The following is a 23,237-nucleotide window of genomic DNA, read 5'->3' on the forward strand; positions in this document are numbered from 1 at the left end:
TCAGCACTACACTTATCCATGTATAGACTAGATACGCCTATTGAAGTCAGTCAGTGGGGAGAGAAATAAAAAACGGAGCACGGATGTCGTACGTGAAAGAGAGAGACTGAATGTCGGGTTTATTCACATCCTGAGACGGACCGTGCAGAGAAAAACGGACACGCTGACCGAATACGGAAGCCACATAGAGCTGCACAAGACTAGCCCAGAGAGCCCTCCTGCAGGGAGCGGACCCCCAGGACTCCCGGACAGGCCCCCTAGCCCTACGACAAGGCGGACGGTCACCCACCGTTACTGCTGTTGTCGTCCACTAGGATGATCTCCTTGAGGAGCTCCGCGGGCGTCCTGTCAATGGCAGAATGGATGGACCTCAGGATGACGGACAGCGCCTCGTTGACGAATATGAAGACGATGCTGACCTGCGGCAGATGCTCCGGGGACGTCAGGTTCTTGCATCTGCGGGGAAAACAATAACAGCGTTAGCAATCGTATAATGCAAGGATAACAAGCAGTGTTGTCATGGGGACACCACAGCAGAGGCGCTGCAGACCTGGAACAGAAACCCCTGAGGCACTCACAAGCCTGCAATTTTTCCTGCAAGTGCAGTGCGTTTTGCAAGAAAAACTCCTTCCATCGCTGCGCAAGCGAACATCACGAGCAGGAAAAAAAAAAAAAAATCACAGGAAATGGTTTATATTTTTAAAATATCTGTATGTGATGCAATTTTTTTTTTATTGCTCCCATAAAAAATGGACAATATTGGAAAAAAAAATAAAGATACGGAGCAATTATTCCATCTCGCAGTATTGGTGCAAGCAAAAAAACAACAATTCGCTTATGTAAATGAATGCGTTGACATCAATCCGTTTTTTCCCGCCGGCGTTCCATCCGTACCGGTCGTGTAAATACGGACTTTTTTGTCATTTTGATTTTTAAGAAATTTTTTTTCGCGTTTTTCCCCCGTAATTTTCATCCGCTTTGCACCTGATTTTCATATGTGTGAAACACAAAAAACACAGAATGGGTGAAATGATAAAACCGAAGCTTCGGAGCGCGTTTTTATGTTCGCATGCGATCAAACATTATTGGAATCGCATCAAACAAGCGGGATTTATTTTATGTGACTCTTGTCTGATAATTTGACACGCCGCGCCGCTATTTTTTCTGCTTGGACCGTTTTTTCGATTTAAGTTGCCCGCGTGAATAAAACCGCTTACGACAATCCGCTTTATTTCTGGGTTTTTTTCAGTTCGAAAATTGGGTGAAAACAAGTTGCTGGCGTTAATATCCCGCCCGGCTGTAATCGCATGATGCAGTGAAAGGGCCGCGCCAAAGACTGAGCATGGCTCTTGATGCAATTCCCTGCAATCTCCAATGCAGCCATAGTAAATGCTGTAACTGAGTTGAAGACCGCGGCACACGTTAGCGCAGTTTTCGCAGCGCATTCACAAATAGATGCGGATATTCTGCTGCTGAAAAAAAAGCAACAAAATAGCGCCAATATCTGCACTGCGACCAAGACGGTGAAATCTGCTGTGGATCAATGTACACAACCGCGCCAAACTCCACAACAATCTGCTATGTGTGAACGAACGCATTTACGTACCGTGTCCTCATTCCGGCACTTTGGCTGGTTCTCCCTTAATCTTAAGTAGTTGGACGGAGCTAAAAAGCAGCAGGAGGCACATTAGAATAAAGCGCATGCGGCGCCGCTGCAGCTCGATTTTGTTTTTACGCAGTTGCGGTTTTGAACGCAACCACATTGCAAAATGTAGTAAAACCGCGTGTTTAACCACCGCTGAACCGCTCCGTCTGTACAGAAGGGTGCATTCACACAGGAGAGCGCCGGCCAGTTGGGATTGGCTGCAATGGGTTCATCTACCAGTGTGACCTTCCCTTCCAATCAATAGTGCGAGATCAAAAAATTGGGGGGCGATTATGTTCAATAATCGCTCATTATTCCCTAAGGGATAAAAAAGAACGCAGCGGGCCGAAGTCTGGGGGAGTAGGAAGATTTGCAGAGAGTCAGATATACCACATACAGGGGGCACCGCAGGCCCTCCACGGATAAGGGGGGTCACTGCTGCCTCCGGGAAATCATAGCGTGTCCTACAATCAGATGACACATAACACGTTACATGCCTTCCCATCTAGGCCTCACGCAGAGGAGGGATTCTCTGCGCCTCGCACCCCCCTGTAATGTACAGAAGGGTCTCCCCGCAGCACAGAGTATTTCAGCGTCCTATAGCCGCTGCGGCTCTCGGGTGACTACTCACACGCAGCAGGTGGTTTGTCACAGGACAGTCTGGGACCGAGAATCCGTCTCCCCTGCGTGTATCGGCAGCGGCTGTATGTAAACCAGCGTTTCCCAACTCCAGTCCTCAGGGACCCCGAACAGGTCATCCTATAGACCCCCGGGGCAATGTCTGAGGACTGACAATAATCACATCACCTGTGTAACACTGAGGAGATCCTGACAACCTGACCCGTCCCTGAGCTGGGAACACTGATGTAAACTAGTCCGGAAGTTTCTGCAAACTTTTTTTTTTTGGCAAGCAGGTACTTGTAGTTTCCCATTGACTGGAGAGCTGAGGGGATGTTCACATGGTGGACAATGGCCGAGACCCCCAGTGATCCTGGGGACTGCACTCCAGGTGAATGGCGGAGTACATGGGTGACCACCGTTCACTTCTATGGGACGCAGGGAGATTGCCGAGCGCATCGATGTCCGCCTGTTCCATTTCACTGGCGTGTGGCGCTGCGATCACCGCCATTGTGATGGCGTAAGCCTGTGCATGACAGCGGATCTCACGCGCTGTAATTGCGTTTGTACAGCCCTGTACCCTGTATTAGCGGAATACGCGGTAAAATAGAACACGCTGCGTTATGTTTTAAGCGCGTATTATACGCAATAAATATACGCAAGTGTAAATGGATCAATGACAACCAATGTCCGTTCACCGCGTATTACATGCGAGTCCGCGCTTCCTCCGATGCTACCAGGTGACTGCAGACCTCTGAGTTGTATCGCTAGTTTTTTCGGCGCCCATTGCCAGAACTCCTGACTGTAGATGGAGCAGGTGCTTCCAGCCCCTCGGCTCCCGCGGCTCCGTATAGCGTGCAGGTGCGCCGAAATAGGATTATGAGCTGGGGGCTGTTTAAGTGACGCGACGTGCGCCGCATCCAGAGAGCCGTACCGTCTGCTACACAAACAAAACCCAACTTCATTTAGAGCTGAAGACGTGATCAGCGAAGATCAGGGACGGGCGGACATCAACTACCCACAGCAGCGCAGAGGAATCCAGGAGCGCAGAGCAGAGACCTCAAGGAGGGTTATGGAGACCACCCCGTCCATCTGTAACAAGAGGGAATATGGACATCGGGGGGGGGGGGGGGGGTCACATTCTATAAACCTGAACTCTGAGCAGATCTGGCTCCGGTCTTGGTGGACTCGATGCATCAATGGCCGCCTGCAGTACTTCCACTGCATTGGCTGCACTCCCGACTAAATGAGACAGTCGCTTTATGGCTCATGTTATGGTCGAGCATTCTACAGAGATATAGAGGGACCTGAGCCCCCTACTACAGCACCGCATTAAGAGCCCCCCCACTAAGAGCCCCCCCACTAGCACAGCGCACCCTATGAGCCCCCCCCACTACCACTCCCCACCATGAGCCCCCTACTACCGCTCCCCACCATGAGCCCCCTACTACCGCTCCCCACCATGAGCCCCCTACTACCGCTCCCCACCATGAGCCCCCTACTACCGCTCCCCACCATGAGCCCCCTACTATTGCATCCGACTGAGCCCTCTACCCTTCTATCACTGTACTCCCACTATCATTCTTCTATCTTTGTACCCCACTATGAGCCCCTCTACTGCCGTAACCACCCAATGCGCTCCCTACCCCTCTACCTCCTTACCCAACTATGACCTCTATCAGTGTAACCCATTAGGAGTCCCTCTATAATCCCCTCTACTGCCGCACCCCACTATTAGGCCCTTCTATTTGACGTAACCCATTATGAGCCGCTCTATGGGCCCCTTTACCACCTGACCCCAGTATGAGCCCTTCTACAAACACACCCGACTATGGAGCCCCTCTATCACTGTGCCGCACTATGATCCCCCCTACTGCCGTATTGTCACTTTGAACCCCCTCCCCCATTGTACCCCACTAAGTTCCCCCTACTCTCTGCTGTATCCCCCTATGGGCCCTTACACAGTGATAGGCACAGGGTCCCCAGCAGCACAGAGTATCTCAGCGGTAGAGTGCTGTATCCATGAACGGCGGGGAGCACACGGGCCGCGCTGGGATGGCATTATCAGTCGCCGTCCTGCCGGAGACACATCTGTCACTACTTCCCAGCTGGTTATTAATATTTATGCCTTTCCCTCCGTCTGATCTCGCTCGCTCTGCGCCTCCGAGGCTCGACCGGCTCCATTGTTCATCCGTGAGCAGCGTTTCATGGATGCCGCTTGTTACGCGCCTTCGTCGTCGCTCTGCCTTTCAAAGTCGTATTTGTCTTTATGGAAAGTGATGAATTATGAAATAACAGTGAAGACTGGCGGTGTTTATGGAGGGCGGCGCGGGCCGGGGGACAAAACAACATCTGTCTCCATGACAAAAAGTGCTGACAGGAAGTGTAGTCATGGGGATACCGATACAAACTTGCTGCAGGCGTGAACTCCAGCACTGGTAATGTAGGAAGGCAATAAGGGAAACTTTCTTTTTCCACGTACGGCCCAACTTCCTCCAACAGCGGAGATCAGCGGCACGGACTGCGGGGTCCATCAAAGAGGGCTCCATCCTCCCAGTTATGTCATCGGTAGGGGTCCCTACAGGGTCCAAGAGAGAATTGTAGGCCGCAAGACAGTGTGATCGCTGGGGGCCCGACTGCTGAGACCCCCAGCAATCCAGAGTCCAGCCCACCCTAATACTCCATGTGAATGTAGCAGTGGTGTGCATGCCAGCCCCCCACCCCATTCACTTCTATGGGACAGGTGGGGATTGATGCGCTCCTTCCACCCCACTGAAGTGAACGGAGCAGTCATGGGGTATTTGGATGCAGCGGTCTCGGGGTCGCTAAGGGTCTCAGCGGTTGGACCCCAGCAATCAGACATTTATTCCCGATCCTGCGGATGACGGATTAAGGTCTTTGCTGGAGAAACCCCTTTAAATGTATCCAGAGACGTGGAGTCGCTTCCTGCGCCGCCCGCTACTGGGGAGGATCTGCGACAAACTTGACAATCGGAATAGTTAAATCTGTCTATAACCCCCCCCCCCCCCACCGCCCCCTTTTCTGTTCACCTTTGAAAAGTTAAGCAAGAAGCACAGAACAAAGTTGAAACTTTGCGCAGAACTCAGTTAATCTAAATAGTTGCAACTTTTTGCTGACAGAGAACTACCGCCCAACCGCTGATAAAGCCCACCCGTGCGCTTCGGAGGGCGGGGGGGGGGGGGGGGGGTGGCGCCTGCGCTATAACCTTCAGTTGTAATTCCGTCTCCCTGTTCAGTTTTTGGAATTAAAAGAAAAATAAAACCTCTCTTTTCCCTGATTGCCCATGGATTTCAACGGGTTAATTAAAAAAAAAAAAACGGAAAGCTGTCAGATTTTTTATTTTTTTTTTGCCCCATGGAAAATATTAGGCAATATCATCTAAGATGTTTCTATCTTGCAGCATGGAGGCGAGGGGGGAAAATAAGCCAAAAATGGCACACGGAAATCGATCCATTGTCTTTTGTGCGTGCGAGTTTCTCGGACGGATACTGCGCTCGCCCGTATAAATACAGCCTGCGTATCGGGTCGCGTAAACATGCTGTATATTTATGTAGCCGAGCCGTACGCTTCACTGATCACGACGTATTCACGTGCCCAAACATATATGCAAGGCGGCCCCGCTGATCGCGGATCCACACCGCACGCTCCCATAGACTTGTATGGGTGACTTCGGCCCATAATCGGACGCGCTGCGATTTTTATTCCATGCGCGTAAAACGTGAATGAAAAACACGTTTGAATCCCCCGACACGAGTCAATAAAATACGCACGGGACCAAAATTCGCTCATGTGATTACGCTCTAAGGCCGGCTTCACACGGACGGATTCCAATGACAGAATCCGCGATCAGAATTTGTACGGAGGATCCGCAACAAAACACAAACACTGACAAGCAAGTTAAATCGCTTTTTCGCTCACGCAGTGATATGAACCGCGAATTTCGCAACCAGAGGAAAAAATTGCAACATACGCCATTTTATTGTGGATTCCGTGAAGAGGCCGTCCGACCTGCAGCCCATAAGCAATTAACATTGCGTATGGGCCGCGAATACTAGAGTCATCGCTAAGCGACGGCGTGGGAAATACGAAACGGTTAAAAAAAACGTAAACTGCACTGCGTATGACAGCCGCCGCGGTCTTACGCAATACAGCAAATTCAGGTACGCAGGGTCGCCAGGCGACTTGACAGCCAGAATCTGCTGCGGCCTCCATCATGCGGGATCCGGTCCGCCCGTGTGAGCCCGCAGTGAGGGATAGAAGTCTGTGCTTCAACAACCCCTGAGGGGGCATTCAAAAAGGGGCGAGAAAAAGTGAGATTTGCGCGTTACAAGATGCACAAAACTCGCCCGCAGATACAACGCATTACTTGCGGCGGGCGCACTTACACGGGTGCAGTACGTTCTACGCTAGTCTCCCTTGTAAGTAGAGCGTGCGGACGTGCGGTCTCACATGAGACATTTCTCGCCCGCTGAGCGCCATAGTTGTATGAATACACACGGAATAAGCAGCGCCCTCGTCTGGTGCCCGCGGAGCCGCACATATCCGGCCACAGCTCAGCATTTGGTACTTTGTACCGTTACAGAATCTCCAGCGAAATGTATTTGCCGCAAATATTTACGTTTGCAGATTAATGGCGGCTGTCCCCCGGGGTCGGGAGTGACAGGCACTAATGCGCGAGGTCCCCGGCACACCCGCCCCTCAGCGACATGTGAAAAGAACACGGAACAAAAGCATTGTTCACTTTGGAAAAATCGAAAAACAACCTTGAGAAGAATGTCGGCGCAAAAGTGTTAGTAACCATGACAACGGCCACCACAGCTCTGTCAGCCCCAGTATGTACGGGAAAACACTCATGGTTTAGGTTCAAGGAACAAAGGGCGTATTTACAAGCGCGGATCACCTTAAGGGGCGGCGGGATGGAGATGCCGCATTATCACCCAGAGAACAACAACGCGGAAGCTTCCAGAACAAAGGTTGGCGAAGTTCGCAGAGCAAAACTAAAAAGTGAGCCGAGCGGGAGAATCCGCCAGCGAGGACCGAAGGACGTAGTCACACGGCATGGAGTGCGCTGCGAGGGGAAGGAACGGACGCCATTTACCACAAATGGTCTGCTGAGCTGTGTATCTAATCCTACCGTGTGCGATACTGTCTGCTGAGTGGTGTATCTAATCCTACCATGTGTGATACTGTCCGATGAGCTGTGTATCTAATCCTACCATGTGTGATACTGTGTACTGAGCCGTTTATCTAATCCCATCATGTGTGATACTGTCTGCTGAGCTGCTGTATCTAATCCTACCATGTGTGATACGGTCTGCTGAGCTGCTGTATCTAATCCCATCATGTGTGATACTGTCTATTGGGCTGCTGTATCCAATTCCACCATGTGTGATACTGTCCGATGAGCTGTGTATCTAATCCTACCATGTGTGATACTGTCTACTGAGCCAGCTATCTAATCCTATCATGTGTGATACTGTCTACTAACACAGGTATCTAATCCCATCATGTGTGATACTGTCTACTAAAACAGGTATCTAATCCCATCATGTGTGATACTGTCCGTTGAGCTGCTGTATCCAATTCCACCACGTGTGATACTGTCCAATGAGCTGTGTATCTAATCCTACCATGTGTGATACTGTCTACTGAGCCAGGTATCTAATCCTATCATGTGTGATACTGTCTACTAACACAGGTATCTAATCCCATCATGTGTGATACTGTCTACTAAGACAGGTATCTAATCCCATCATGTGTGATACTGTCTGCTGACCCGTGTATCTAATCCCATCATGTGTGATACTGCCTGCTGACCCGTGTATCTAATCCCATCATGTGTGATACTGCCTGCTGACCCGTGTATCTAATCCCATCATGTGTGATACTGCCTGCTGAGCTGCTGATCTCGCAGGAAACTTCCAATTTTTTGCAATGGCCATCTTATAAACAGCATTGTACTTGCGTCGCCCTCGCCGGTATCTACGGTCTTACGGCACTCGCTGATTGTGGTATTTTCCGTGTTGACTCCGCCTCTCAAGCTGCGATAGAGCTCCGTGACTACTCTGCATGCTGAGCGGCCCTGTCAATGTGAGACTCGTTTCCACGCACGGATTTAGCCCATCGCGGCTACGCTCACATGGCAGGCGTCCGCGGTTATTAGCGCAAATGCTCAGGTATCTAACTCCATTAATGAGCAAGATCCGAGGATTTCTGCACGAAGTCGTGATTGGTCAGTTCTTGGCGGCAATCTGCTCGGAAACGCGTCTGAATTCCACACAGACCTGGCCAAATCCACGGGACAATCCGCGGCAAAATACGCGGTAGAAACTTGTGGCTTAGCTGCAGATTAATGCCGCCATACCAAAGGCGGAATCTACATGGAAACTCTGCAGCGGACCCCGCAGTGTGAACTGCGCCGGATGTGATCACTACGTCTACCGATATGCGAATCAGCAACAAGCCACACAGAACGAACCAGTAGGGGGCAGCAGTGAGATTGAGCAGATCTCCAGAATTATGGATGCAGCTCTAGGTGTGATTGGAGTACGGATGAAAGGATAAAGTGGACTCACTATCAATCCAGTGATGATGGAGTTAGCGTCGCTGTTTTCTGCATACGGCAGCTGGGGGGAGGGGGAGCAGCGGCGCCCTGCATTAAACCTCATTTCCCCTTCCTAAGCATTTCTGTGCCATAAACCTAAATCAAAGTGAGTGAGTGCCGCAGAGTGACAGGCGGCTCATCATGGAGGAATGTGCTGCGCAGCGAGGAAGAAGCAGCCGGCAGGTAAAATGCAGATAATGAGGAGGAGGCCGTTCCCTGGAAGACATCATTTAAGTGACAACGTTTCCTCAAGAATAAAGGAAAGGGTCAAAATATGGAAAAGTCTGCGCTTCACTCTAATTAATCTCATGTGGAGACATCAACGTGAGGCCGCAGGGACCCCAGGAGCCGGGCGCCGAGTGTACGCAGCACCCACGATCAGGAATGGCCGGTACTTACAGGGATTGCAGCATCTCTCTAGCACTTTCAGCAGGCGGGGATTTAAAAATCCCCGACTCCTGAAAGGGCTGTGCTGATTGGCTGAGGGCTCAGCCAATAGCAGCTAGTGCTTAGCTATTGGCTGAGCGCTCAGCCAATTACAGATAGTCCTTAGCTATTCATTCATGAATAGCACTATCTTAGCTATGTTTTCAGGCCTCAGACTGCAGCCTGCAGTGTAAAGGATGGAGGTTTTCCTCCTGTTCGTTCTGCCCACATTCCAGGATTCAGTCATGTCATTCCAGGTCCTCCAGTCTTCACACCACATAACAACCTGCATAGAGCCACTCACCCAGCGGGTCGCAGGTCGGGAAGGGGTCTGTCCAGCGGTAAGCGGTCGCTCAGATAGGCATTATAGCCGTAATACTGGAACTGCTTGAGGGCGATCCTCCTCTGCTCCGGGCTAAGATCCTGACCCCAATGTGCGAACAGCGACGAGTCCGTGAAGGGCTCCACGGCCGCTTCCTCAGCTTTCTGCGGGGTTTCTGTAAAAAAAGAAGTAGAAGTAGTAAAAGTAGTAAGGGATAAAATGTAACACTCTAATATTAGACTGCAGCAGTGAATGTTATGTCACTACCTCTGATAGCTGAGCAGATGAAGACAAGAAGGTGGTTCATTAAGACCATTATTAGTGTCAGGATATTCCACAGAAATACACAGAGGATGTAGTCATTCACATCAGCTCCTGCTCCAAGAGCTCAAAATCTAATCTCCCTAACACTACCATTATCCCTGACCCCAGGAGCTCACTATTACCCTCCTCAGAGTGCATCACTCCTATCATCCCTGTGCTATTGGGGGAATAAAAGCATGCAGGCTATCTATAAGCAGAGAGGTGAAGGAAAACTTAGTTAACTAAGGCCTCATGTCCACGGGCAAAATAAGAATTAAAATCCGCAGTGGATTTTAACTCTTCTCCCGCGCGCGGATCTGCACCCCATAGGGATGCATTGACCACCCGCGGGGTAGATAAATACCCGCGGATGGTCAATAAAAGGGATTTTAAAAAAATGGAGCATGAAAAAATCCGGACCATGCTCCATTTTCATGCGGGTCTCCCGCGGGGACGGCTCCCGCAGGCTTCTATTAAAGCCTATGGAAGCCGTCCGGATCCGCGGGAGACCTAAAATAGGAATTTAAAAGAATTACTCAACCGGAGCGGGCGGGGAAAGCCTTCTCTTCCTCCCGGCCGGATCTTTCTTGCTTCGGCTCGGCAGATGTGCCCGGCGCATGCGCGCGGCATGTCGCCGACGTGCCGCCGGCGTGACGAATTCATCCGCCGGCCGGAAAAGAAGATCCGGCCGTGAGGAAGAGAAGGCTTTCCCCGCCCGCTCCGGATGGGTAAATGCTTTTAAATTCTTATTTTCAGCGCTCATGTCCGTGGGGCAGGAGGGACCCGCTGCAGATTCTACATGGAGAATCTGCAGCGGATCTGATTTTCCCCGTGGACATGAGGCCTTAAATTAATTCAAGTCTCAAGGTCAGATGAATTACATCCTAGGATACTAAAGGAAGCAACAGAGGTAATTGCTGAACCACTCGCCATCATCTTTAAAAAATTCCCAGAGAACAGGAGAAGTCCCAGAAGATTGGAAAAGGGCAAATGTTGTCCCTATCGTCAAAAAAGAAAAGGTGGATACAGGAAACTACAGGCCTGTGAGCCTGACCTCTATAACGGGAAAGATCTTTAAACAAAATTATTAAACAGCATGTATGCAAGTACCTGGATGAGAATGGAGTAATTAACCAGAGCCTCCATGGGTTTGTAACAAACAAGTCATGCCAGACAAATTTAATTTCCTTCTATGACAGAATCACCGACTGCGTTGATCAGGGAAATGCGGTGGATATAGTATATCTTGACTTTAGTAAAGCATTTGACAATGTATCTCATATACTTATTGAAGAAATGACCATATCTGGGATTGACAACTCAACTGTTAGGTGGATTCAAAACTGGCTGAGTGATCGTACTCAACTAAAAGGCTGCACATCCAATTGGAAGAATGTGTCAAGTGGGGAACCACAAGGCTCTGTCCTGGGCCCAGTGGTGTTCAACACTTTTATAAATGATCTGGAGGAGGGAATTGATAGGAAGCTGATCAAATTTGCCGACAACACAAAGCTAGGAGGGATAGCTAACACTAGGGAAGAGAGCTTGAACAGTGGGTGACGACTAACAGAGTGGTATTTAACAAGGAGAAATGCAAAGTCCTACATCTGGGCAAGACAAATGAAGAAAGCGCATACAGAATGGGATGAGTTGGGCTAAGCAGCAGCACATGTGAAAAAGACTTGGGTATACTAATAGATCATAGACTGAACATGAGTCAACAATGTGATGCAGCAGCCAAAAAGGCAAACACAATTCTGGGATGTATTAAGAGAAGCATAGAGTCTAGATCACGTGAGGTCATTATCCCCTCTACTGTTCCTTAGTCAGACCTCATCTGGAATACTGGGTCCAGTTCTGGGCACCCCGATTTAAAAAAGATATAGACAAACTGGAGCAAGTTCAGAGAAGAGTTACCAAGATGGTGAGCGGTCTGCAAATCATGTCCTGTGAGGAACAGTTAAAGGATCTGGGAATGTTTAGGCTGAGAGGAGACTTAATAGCGGTCTACAAATATCTGAAGGGCTGTCACAGTGCAGAGGGATCAGCCCTATTCTCATTTGCACAAGGAAAGACTAGAAGCAATGGGATGAAACTGAAAGGGAGGAGACACAGATTAGATATTAGACAGTGATGGGATCAATGAGTGGAACAGGTTACCACAGGAGGTGGGGAGTTCTACTTCAATGGAAGTGTTCAAACAAAGACTGGGCAGACATCTGTCTAGGATGATTTAGTGATCCTGCACTGAGCAGGGGGTTGGACCCGATGACCCTGGAGGTTCCTTCTAACTCTACCATTCTATGAGACCCCAGGAGCTCAAATCAAACCTCACACAATGTATCACTCCTATCATCCCTGACCCCAGAAGCTCACAATCTAACCTTTTGACACAATATATCACTTCCATCATCCCGGACCCGAGGAGATCACAATCTAACCTCCTCACAGAATGCATCACTTCATTCATCCCTGACCCCAAGAGCTCACAATCTAACCTCCTCACACAATGTATCACTCCCATCATCCCTGACCCCAGGGGCTCACAATCTAACCTCCTACGACAATGTATCACTCCCATCATCCCCAACCAAGAGCTCACAATCTAACCTCATCACAGAATGCATCACTTCATTCATTCCTGACCCCAGGAGCTCACAATCTAACCTCCTCACACAATGTATCACTCCCATCATCCCTGACCCCAGGAGCTCACAATCTAATCCTGTTAGGGCTGATTCACACAACGCGGTCACGTTACATTTCTTGCTGCGATGCCAGAAAATTGGTCCAAAACCGGCGACGTGCCCCCAAGGTATGAATATACCCCTCACCCCATCAAACTGGAGAATGAGGAAGAATGGGAAACCACAAGTCCCAGCATGACCCAGCCTCTGCAGGCTTCCAGGCTAATAGCCCAGTAATGAGGCGGGACCCCCTGATCCGTGGCGACACCTCCTCGCACCGCCAACAGATCACCCTAATGAATCTTTCATAGTGCTCACCTCAGCTGATCCGACTGCTGACTGTTCTCTTAAAGGCACGGCGTCCTCACTACAATAAAGGGAGGCAGCGCTATTGTTCTGGCCGCTCTGTACGAACCCTTTAATTATGCATCAGCTTCAAGTGCGCTTTGTGCTGATTCCCAAGAATCTGGACTCAAACTTTCAAAAAATAAACTTTTATGTGAAGTGATTCCAGAAAAATCACATGCTGCAAGTCCGGCGCGCCTGGAGTTCTGCTGAAGTAAGTCGCGCTTCTACTGGAGTCTACGAGCCGCATCAATTATTAACCGGGCTGGAAAGAACTCATGATCAGCACTTTACAGGTTAAATCTAAGTATGCTGGTGAGCTGCTCTCATTACTGAGCCGGGGTCTTCTACTCCAGTCACATCCAGAGCTGCATTCACAAATCCCAATATATAATGTGGCAGCTCCTCCACGTGACTAACCTCGTGCAACGATTGTCAACGGAACATAATCTGAGGGTGTCAAGTCCGGCACTTGGCTCCGTCACAGGGCCACGTGGCACATTCAGCCAGGGCCACAAGCCTATAAAAGGCTAATACATATACAACAGCTGGAGACGGTAAAGACCCCACAGGACTGAGTGAGAAAAGAACATGCCTTTACTTCGGGGGCCACATGCAGCCCCCCCAAGCTGCAGTTCGGCTACATCTCCCTCAATGCAACACAGCAGAGCACGCTGCAAAAACTGAAGCCATTATCGTGAATGCAGCTTTGGCTGTAACTGGAGTATGAAATATGATCAGTGATTTCAGAGATGTGCAGCTGGTTTCACGTAGCGCAGACATGGCGGAGTGCCGTCAGCAGGGCTGTCCCCGGTCTTGTTCCATTTCCGCATGGCGTCGCTGATGCTGCGGACTCCGAAAACGTATAATGATTAGAGGCATGGTATAAATAGCGACTAAATCCGCCTATTACACGGCCGAGCGCCCCCCGCACATTACACCCCGGCTCTAACTGCTTCTTGCTAAATAGGGCTACACCTTTAAAACGCACCGGCAGCAATTACCGAAGCGGCAGCGAGCATCTAGAAGCGATTACCCTTTTACTGAAATTGCATATTTGCATTATGGAGCCGAAGCGCAATTCCCTAATGTGATTAGAGGGCAGATCAGGAGGAGGAAGACGGGGAAACACATCGACTCCTGGATGGAGAGTCAATATAGAGAGAGAAGGGGTCAGGGAGGGGTGCTAGCGGGGTCCCCGGGAGCAGAGAGGGGATGTCTGCACTGCAGGCGCTGCGGGTGGTCAGAGGGGGGCAGTAGCTGGGAGGGAGGGACCTGTGCTACATTTGCTGCGGCCTCCTTCCCACGAGCGACTGCGATTCATGAGGAAGGTGGTCCGAAGACGCAGCGCCCCTCTTTGGGGTTCGGAGCCTTTTTATGGTTACATATGTAAAAAACGGAAAATAGAATCGGAAAAACTGCTAGTTTGGGGTTTGGATGGTGGGGGGTTTGCAGGGACGTCGCTCATCGTGGGGGTCTCCACGCAAACTCATCTGCAAGTCGTTCGAATGCAAACGACCGCGACTTCACAGCAGACGACCTGACCAGCCGGCGACTAATCTTAAGGTAAGCTGAAACGAAACGACTAGTAGGAGAATTCCCGCGGTTGTCGGCCGAGTTTATATTAAACGACTGTGGCTTTAATTCATTCTTTTGCGCAAATATTCAGTCAATGGTTGCCCGATCGCTCAGTGCGGCGAATGCGAGGCACAACACGCCAGTCTCCAGCAGGTAGAGCCGTAGGCGTTAATCAGCAAGAAAAGGGGCGGCTTTCAATACCAGGGCTGGAAGAGAGTTGGACCGCTCACAGGTGAGCCGATCCGGGCTCATTAGCATATAGCGTGGGAGGTACTTCTTCGCCTAGGTCTTCGTGGAGGAGACCCTCTGCTATATATAAGGGTAACGCGGCGTTCGTTATGGCGGCGCCAACGATTAACTAAGAGAGGCTCGACAAATGAGGGATATGTAGAGATGTATGCTGTAGCTTCCTGAGCTCCCCCTAGTGGTGGCAGCAGGCAGGCAGAAGTCTATTATGTACATCTATGCCTGTAGAGGGGATTTGCAGCTATTCTGTGGCCTCATGTCCGCCTTTTAAGACCTTTTCACAGTAATTCCCTACTATATGGATAGAGCGGTCTACTATAAAGCGCCCTGGGAGCGCCGAGATGTGCTGTGCGCATATTTTACAGACAGGTCAGTAGCTGGCGAAGCAGCAGCCCTCGAGAGGACCATGAAATTCTATTAAGAGTCGCACAATCCGTGCCCTGCTCCAGACCCGCAGACACAAGCGCTGACCCCATTTACAGTAATAGGGTCACCATACGCCTCGTCCCGCATTCAGATGGGACTGAACCAATTCTACGCCATTACTGAATGTGCAGCTCAGGGAGCACTTCCCGTCCCGCGGCGTCTCCGAGCAGGGAGCCGCCGGCCGCCATTGTGTAAGCTAAATACTGCTTAATTCGAACACTCTGCAACATATAAAGCGAGGATTGTAATAATTTCCCCACAGTCCTCCGTGAGCCGCGGCGTCCCCGGCCGAGCAAGAGAAGAAACACAAGTTGTACAAGCAGGTGATGGATGTCGATATTCCGCTCCATCAGCTTTTCATTAGCAGACATCTCTGGATTGCAGGTTTTATAGACGATTCTGACAAATGTGAAGCCGCGGTCAGCGGGGGACGCTAAAGTCAATGTTTAGGAATGTCACAAAGAATCTGTATCTATATAGCGGGGAGGACACAGAACCGTTTAATCTGAGGCTGCGGCCCGCAGCGGCCATGTCTACACTGATTATATACAGCTGTCAGCAAAGACCCGAGCAGCAGATTAGCCATAGAATTATAGCCTACAACGCCGGACGCACTCCGGCTGCAGCGCTGCGAGCGCGAGGACATACGGGAAATTACATAATAACATACCGAAATAGACCTGATGGAACAAAGAGGGCGGACAACCCAGGGGATAGAGGAGACCTGCAAACTTATAGCAGTTCCATTCTTGTCCATAGGAGGCAGTATTATAGTAGTTATATTCTTGTACATAGGGGCAGTATTATAGTAGTTATATTCTTGTACATAGGGGGCAGTATTATAGTAGTTATATTCTTGTACATAGCAGGCATTATTATAGTAGTTATATTCTTGTACATAGGGGGCAGTATTATAGTAGTTTTATTCTTGTACATAGGGGGCAGTATTATAGTAGTTTTATTCTTGTACATAGGGGGCAGTAAGATAGTGGTTTTATTCTTGTACATAGGGGGCAGTATTATAGTAGTTATATTCTTGTGCATAGGGGGCAGTATTATAGTAGTTATATTCTTGTACATAGGGGGCAGTATTATAGTAGTTATATTCTTGTACATAGGGGGCAGTAAGATAGTGGTTTTATTCTTGTACATAGGGGGCAGTATTATAGTAGTTATATTCTTGTACATAGGGGGCAGTATTATAGTAGTTATATTCTTGTACATAGAGCGCAGTATTATAGTAGTTATATTCTTGTACATAGGAGGCAGTATTATAGTAGTTATATTCTTGTACATAGGGGGCAGTATTATAGTAGTTATATTCTTGTACATAGGGGGCAGTATTATAGTAGTTATATTCTTGTACATAGGAGGCAGTATTATAGTAGTTATATTCTTGTACATGTGAGCAGTATTATAGTAGTTATAGTCTTGTACATAGGGGGCAGTATTATAGTAGTTATATTCTTGTACATAGGGGGCAGTATTATAGTAGTTATATTCTTGTACATACGGGGCAGTATTATAGTAGTTATATTCTTGTACATAGGGGGCAGTATTATAATAGTTGTATTCTTGTACATAGGAGGCAGTATTATAGTACTTATATTCTTGAACATAGGGGGCAGTATTATAGTAGTTATATTCTTGTACATACGGGGCAGTATTATAGTAGTTATATTCTTGTACATAGGGGGCAGTATTATAGTAGTTATATTCTTGTACATAGGGGGCAGTATTATAGTAGTTATATTCTTGTACATAGGGGGCAGTATTATAGTAGTTATATTCTTGTACATAGGGGGCAGTATTATAGTAGTTATATTCTTGTACATAGGGGACAGTATTATAGTAGTTATATTCTTGTACATAGGAGGCAGTATTATAGTAGTTATATTCTTGTACATAGGATGCAGTATTATAGTAGTTATATTCTTGTACATAGGGGGCAGTATTATAGTAGTTATATTCTTGTACATAGGGGGCAGTATTATAGTAGTTATATTCTTGTACATCGGAGGCAGTATTATAGTAGTTATATTCTTGTACATGGGGCAGTATTATAGTAGTTATATTCTTGTACATAGGGGGCAGTATTATAGTAGTTATATTCTTGTACATAGGGGGCAGTATTATAGTAGTTATATTCTTGTACATAGAGGCAGTATTATAGTAGTTATATTCTTGTACATCGGAGGCAGTATTATAGTAGTTATATTCTTGTACATGGGGCAGTATTATAGTAGTTATATTCTTGTACATGGGGCAGTATTATAGTAGTTATATTCTTGTACATGGGGCAGTATTATAGTAGTTATATTCTTGTACATAGGGGCAGTATTATAGTAGTTATATTCTTGTACATAGGAGGCAGTATTATAGTAGTTATATTCTTGTACATGTGAGCAGTATTATAGTAGTTATAGTCTTGTACATAGGGGGCAGTATTATAGTAGTTATATTCTTGTACATAGGGGGCAGTATTATAGTAGTTATATTCTTGTACATAGGGGGCAGTATTATAATAGTTGTATTCTTGTACATAGGAGGCAGTATTATAGTACTTATATTCTTGAACATAGGGGGCAGTATTATAGTAGTTATATTCTTGTACATACGGGGCAGTATTATAGTAGTTATATTCTTGTACATACGGGGCAGTATTATAGTAGTTATATTCTTGTACATAGGGGGCAGTATTATAGTAGTTATATTCTTGTACATAGGGGGCAGTATTATAGTAGTTATATTCTTGTACATAGGGGGCAGTATTATAGTAGTTATATTCTTGTACATAGGGGGCAGTATTATAGTAGTTATATTCTTGTACATAGGGGACAGTATTATAGTAGTTATATTCTTGTACATAGGAGGCAGTATTATAGTAGTTATATTCTTGTACATAGAGGCAGTATTATAGTAGTTATATTCTTGTACATCGGAGGCAGTATTATAGTAGTTATATTCTTGTACATGGGGCAGTATTATAGTAGTTATATTCTTGTACATGGGGCAGTATTATAGTAGTTATATTCTTGTACATAGGGGGCAGTATTATAGTAGTTATATTCTTGTACATGGGGCAGTATTATAGTAGTTATATTCTTGTACATAGGGGGCAGTATTATAGTAGTTATATTCTTGTACATAGGGGGCAGTATTATAGTTGTTATATTCTTGTACATAGGGGGCAGTATTATAGTTGTTATATTCTTGTACATAGGGGGCAGTATTATAGTAGTTATATTCTTGTACATAGGAGGCAGTATTATAGTATATTCTTGTACATAGGAGGCAGTATTATAGTAGTTATATTCTTGTACATAGGGGACAGTATTATAGTAGTTATATTCTTGTACATAGGGGGCAGTATTATTGTAGTTATATTCTTGTACATAGGGGGCAGTATTCTAGTAGTTATATTCTTGTACATGGGGCAGTATTATAGTAGTTATATTCTTGTACATAGGAGGCAGTATTATAGTAGTTATATTCTTGTACATAGGGGGCAGTATTATAGTAGTTATATTCTTGTACATAGGGGGCAGTATTATAGTAGTTATATTCTTGTACATAGGGGGCAGTATTATAGTAGTTATATTCTTGTACATGGGGCAGTATTCTAGTAGTTATATTCTTGTACATGGGGCAGTATTATAGTAGTTATATTCTTGTACATGGGGCAGTATTATAGTAGTTATATTCTTGTACATAGAGGGCAGTATTATAGTAGTTATATTCTTGTACAAAGGAGGCAGTATTATAGTAGTTATATTCTTGTACATAGAGGGCAGTATTATAGTGGGTATATTATTGTACATAGGGGCAGTATTATAGCGTGTATATTATTGTACATAGGGGGCAGTATTATAGTGTGTATATTATTGTACATAGGGGGCAGTAGTATAACAGTTACACTATAGTGTTAGACATACTTTCCTGCCTCGGTTGTGACTGCTGTTGCCCTTTAGGAAATTTTAACAGAGGAAATACATGGTTCATTTTAAAATAGAATTCAAGAAAAACTAATTTCTTTACTTCAATAAAAAACGACTGAACCAAAGACTCAATCTCCAGTTGCTGCCGAAAACTTTCGTACTGTAAATGTCAGGCAGGAGACGTAATGGCTGGAACCTTCAGAGACGGGGAGGAACAGATGAAACCATTGCTCCGTTACGGAAGAGTCCGTTCTGATCTTAAATAGACGTTTTATTTAGTGACATTTAGGTAAAGTGCTTATCGATTGTTTGGCGCAGTAAGGAGACTCCCTACAGCGCCTCACAGCAGAGTTACTCAGCAGCCTGGCTATAAGGGGTCTGCTCTGCCTGCTCTTTGTACTGCGGCCCTAGTGTATGGCTGGCAGCAAGGTCTCCCCCCCTTCCCAAATAGTGATGACACTGGGCTCTTGCTACATAGTTGCAGATTCTGTATCCAGGTAAGAGCAGAGATTTCGACCCTGTACCAATCCAACCAATCCATACCCAACAGAGTCTTATCTATTAACTTGGGGGTGTCAGACGATCATGTGACTCACCCATCATATAAAATTAGGGGATTGTCCAGAACATTGAGTACTGATGACGTATCCCAAGGATACGTCATGAATAGTTCATTGGTTGGGGACCGTCATTCGGGACCCCGACTGATCAGCTGAACCCTAGGTCCCTCATCAGCGTAGACAGCACTGGATCAAACAGCACTGTCACCACTGCAGCAGCCCCATGGGAAGTTGTTCCTGCGGTACCAGATTGGGCTGCTGTAACATTGGCAGGGCGATCTGCTTCCACTGCTGTCCGCATTGACAGGGGATCCTGGTGATCAGCTGACCGACAGGAGTTACAACAGTGGACCCCCTCCGATCCACTACTGATGACCTATCCTGAGGAATGGTCATCATTAGTAAAAGTCCTGGACAGACCCCTATAAGTAGATATTGGAGAGCTGACCCTGTCCACAGGATAGAGAATAAGTTTCAGATCGGTAGAGGGTCTCATTGCTCGAACCCCGCCAATCCCGATTACGGGGTCCTGGCACCTCTGGCAGTTCACCCCGTCTCCATACAATCCAGCGAGACTGCCGGCAATAACTGAGCGCCTGAAACCAGCCATCGCCAGTGGACCAACTGAAATATATGAAGATGCAGTGTGCATGGGACATCGCCGCTGTTCTCACCCCCAGGGGGCGCCAGAGCCCCGTTCTTGGGATTGGTGATCTGAAAAGGGGGTAACTTTGAAACATGAACAACCTACAACACAAGAACCTGCAGAGATGTACAAGGGGAAATGTATCAAAGGGGTTGTAGCAAGATCTAAACCTCACCTGTCCATGGGATACTGATAAGCATCTGATTGGCGGGGGTCTCCCTGCTGCGTGGAGCACTGGCTGCGCATGCGCGGTGCAGCTCCACTAACGGAGATAGCTGGGCGCCCGCACCTATGGATAGCTGATAAGTCTATCTTAGTACAATCCCTTGAGGATTGGCGCCACAAACCTTAGATTTAGGGCGCCTTCACACCAGCATAATGCTCAATGAATAGGGAAGATGGAACAATCCCTCTGCAGCGCCACCTATTGGAAGGCAGTTGGAGCAGCAGAGGTATTATTCCATCTTCCTTAGGCTGGGCTCACACAAATGGGTCGTATTCCACCTGCGGATATCTGCAAGCGATCGCGGAAACGAAATGCGAATGATTGCGTATGCCGTGGGTTTCCCACACGGATCTACGCCTATGGCCACCGTATGTGGTCACCTAGCAACGTGCGTATGAATCCGTGTCCGTACGCGATGTAATTACGTATGCACCGAGGATCGAGCGCATCTATAGAGATTACGCCCCCTTTTCAGGAAAATGCGTGGAAGACAAATAGATAAGCTTAGTGCAAGCAAAACTTACGCAAAATTGTGCAACTTTTTCTTTCCCCCCAGCGACGGGTGTAACGCCCCCCATAGATCCGCTGCTGCACACGGACACGTTGTTTCCCCCCTGCACCCAGAGGACCGTTGTCAGCAATGTCACCTGACATCCACCGCTGCCTGCATAATCTCAGTTATAACTGACACATTTCATTACGTTCGCACACGGCGCCCCCGGGAACCGTTATGTGACATTCGCAGAGTTTATTACTCGATTAAAGTTTTCATGCGATCCCTCGCACAACGGAACGGCGCAGGACGGCGCGCGCCCTCGTTATCACAGAACAAAAGTAAACAGACTCTCGACGAGCTAATGGCGGCCATTACCATTTCTAATTAGAATAAGTGCATTAAGTAATTAACTGTCAAACGGTAAAGTAAAGAAGCGCCGGCAAAGTAATTACCGGAGCTGCGCGGCTGCGGTCCCTGCGACTGATAACGTCTGAGGGGTATTGTGCGCCTGTAATAGGGGCCAAGAACCTCATTGTGCGCCATTTCCATCAGGCTGTGGATGGTGTCAGCAGCACAGAGGATTTCAGCAGAGGACGGCGATGGTCTTACGGCCACCGGCGGAGGCTGCTCACGCACTTTAGATTGCAGTGGGCTCAACGCACGTCCAACCGACATGGATTCAAAAAAGAAATCACTCCACAAGGAGCCTCCGAGAGCTTTTTATAGGCCAAGGGGGTAAGCCACTTTTAGGGTCTCAGGTGACAAGACCATGTATATTCATCACTTCCATTTCAGCCCACCACATGTGGAGGGGAGCTATAATTCTGTTCATCCTGAGCCCCCTGCTTCATGAATAGAATGCGATAACTACAGTGAAGACTGACACCAATACTGACAAAGCAATTAGAAGGTCAAAATATTACAGTAAGAATCCAGGTTTCTAGGTCATTCAGGGTCGCCCCCTACAGGCGCCATCAGCCGATATGACACAGACAGCTCAGATCTTGATCTCTTATTACTCTCCGTCCATCAGGAGGAATTTCCCCAGTGGATATCGATTCCTGGAACTCCGTCTTGTATCAGCGGAGCCTCTGGGCCATGACCGCCCGGCTATGGGTTACCGGGATGTGTAATCGGACTGGAAGGCGTCCGTCTCAGAGGCCGCTGAGCGAGAAATGACTTTTTTGGTGAGCAGGATTGGACAGAGATTACAGTGGCAATGTTCAGGAATGGACTGCGGCTCATAGCGCCCCCCCACCCCTACCCCCCAGTCCTTTCATCCTGCGGCTCCTAGCGCCCACCCCCACCCCCCCAGTCCTTTCATCCTCCGGCTGTCAGTCACCGGCAGACCCCGGATTACCAGGTTATAGGGAGCCGCAGATATTTATCAAAAGGCCAAACATTCTTACGAAACCAATTACATCAGTGGATAATCTCCGGCTGCAGATGTGCGATTGTGGCTGCGGTGACCAAGACCGGAGGTGGGATGAAGAATAGGTTACATTACTTCTATGCTGAGAGGACTACACTCCTACCAAAAGTAATTGGACCCCTGATCAAGAATAGTATTATTTCTATATGTTAATGCTTAGTGGGCCTTTTGGTGCTAATGACATCGAATACTCTCCATAAGATTTTTTTTGTGACGTCTGACACTTCAGCTGGCATTTCCCTCCATTCATCCTGCAAACTGACGAGTTCTCTTAGATGGGCGCTGTTCATATTTCCTGACCAGTTCACCCCAAAGATGTTCAGTAGGGTTCAGGTAGGGACTCTGTGTGGTCAGTCCAATCAGCATCCTCAAACCAACGTAGGCATCTTGGCTTGTTGGAGGGAGGGAGAAAAAGTAAAGTAAGAGGATGGAGAAAAAGAAGTGAAGTTAGAGGAAAAGAGATGAAGAAAAAGAAAGCGGAAGAGGGAAAAGGTACAGGAACAAGTAATGGTTGTCTTCTTCCTCTTCCAGTGGTTTCAGCAGAGATGAGCCGCCTTAGGTTTGGGTTCGCGCTGCACAATATTTTTAGCTGATTTCAACCCAAAACAGGGTTCTACCGTTTGCTCAGCAGCAGTCGGACAAATAATCCTTGATCCGACGTTTGTCTGCCCCCAGCTCTCCCATTTACATGAATGCTCTGTTCAGCTGGAGTGTGGGC

The 23,237-nt window shown here is 47.7% G+C and overlaps 1 protein-coding gene across 1 annotated transcript in view; it reads right to left on the reverse strand.

Moving 5' to 3' along the window:
• The window catches only part of GALNT18 (polypeptide N-acetylgalactosaminyltransferase 18), a 182,882-nt gene that overhangs the window by 68,233 nt on the left and 91,412 nt on the right, over window positions 1–23,237 (reverse strand). The window contains exons 2-3 of the mRNA XM_066583549.1: window positions 9,619–9,811; window positions 290–456 (exon numbers count right to left, since the gene is read on the reverse strand). Coding sequence (XP_066439646.1) covers window positions 290–456; window positions 9,619–9,811 — 360 coding nt within the window. The remainder of the gene's footprint in view (window positions 1–289; window positions 457–9,618; window positions 9,812–23,237) is intronic.

Source organism: Eleutherodactylus coqui, chromosome 11, assembly GCF_035609145.1.
Source record: "Eleutherodactylus coqui strain aEleCoq1 chromosome 11, aEleCoq1.hap1, whole genome shotgun sequence".
In the NCBI taxonomy this organism is placed as follows: domain Eukaryota; kingdom Metazoa; phylum Chordata; class Amphibia; order Anura; family Eleutherodactylidae; genus Eleutherodactylus; species Eleutherodactylus coqui.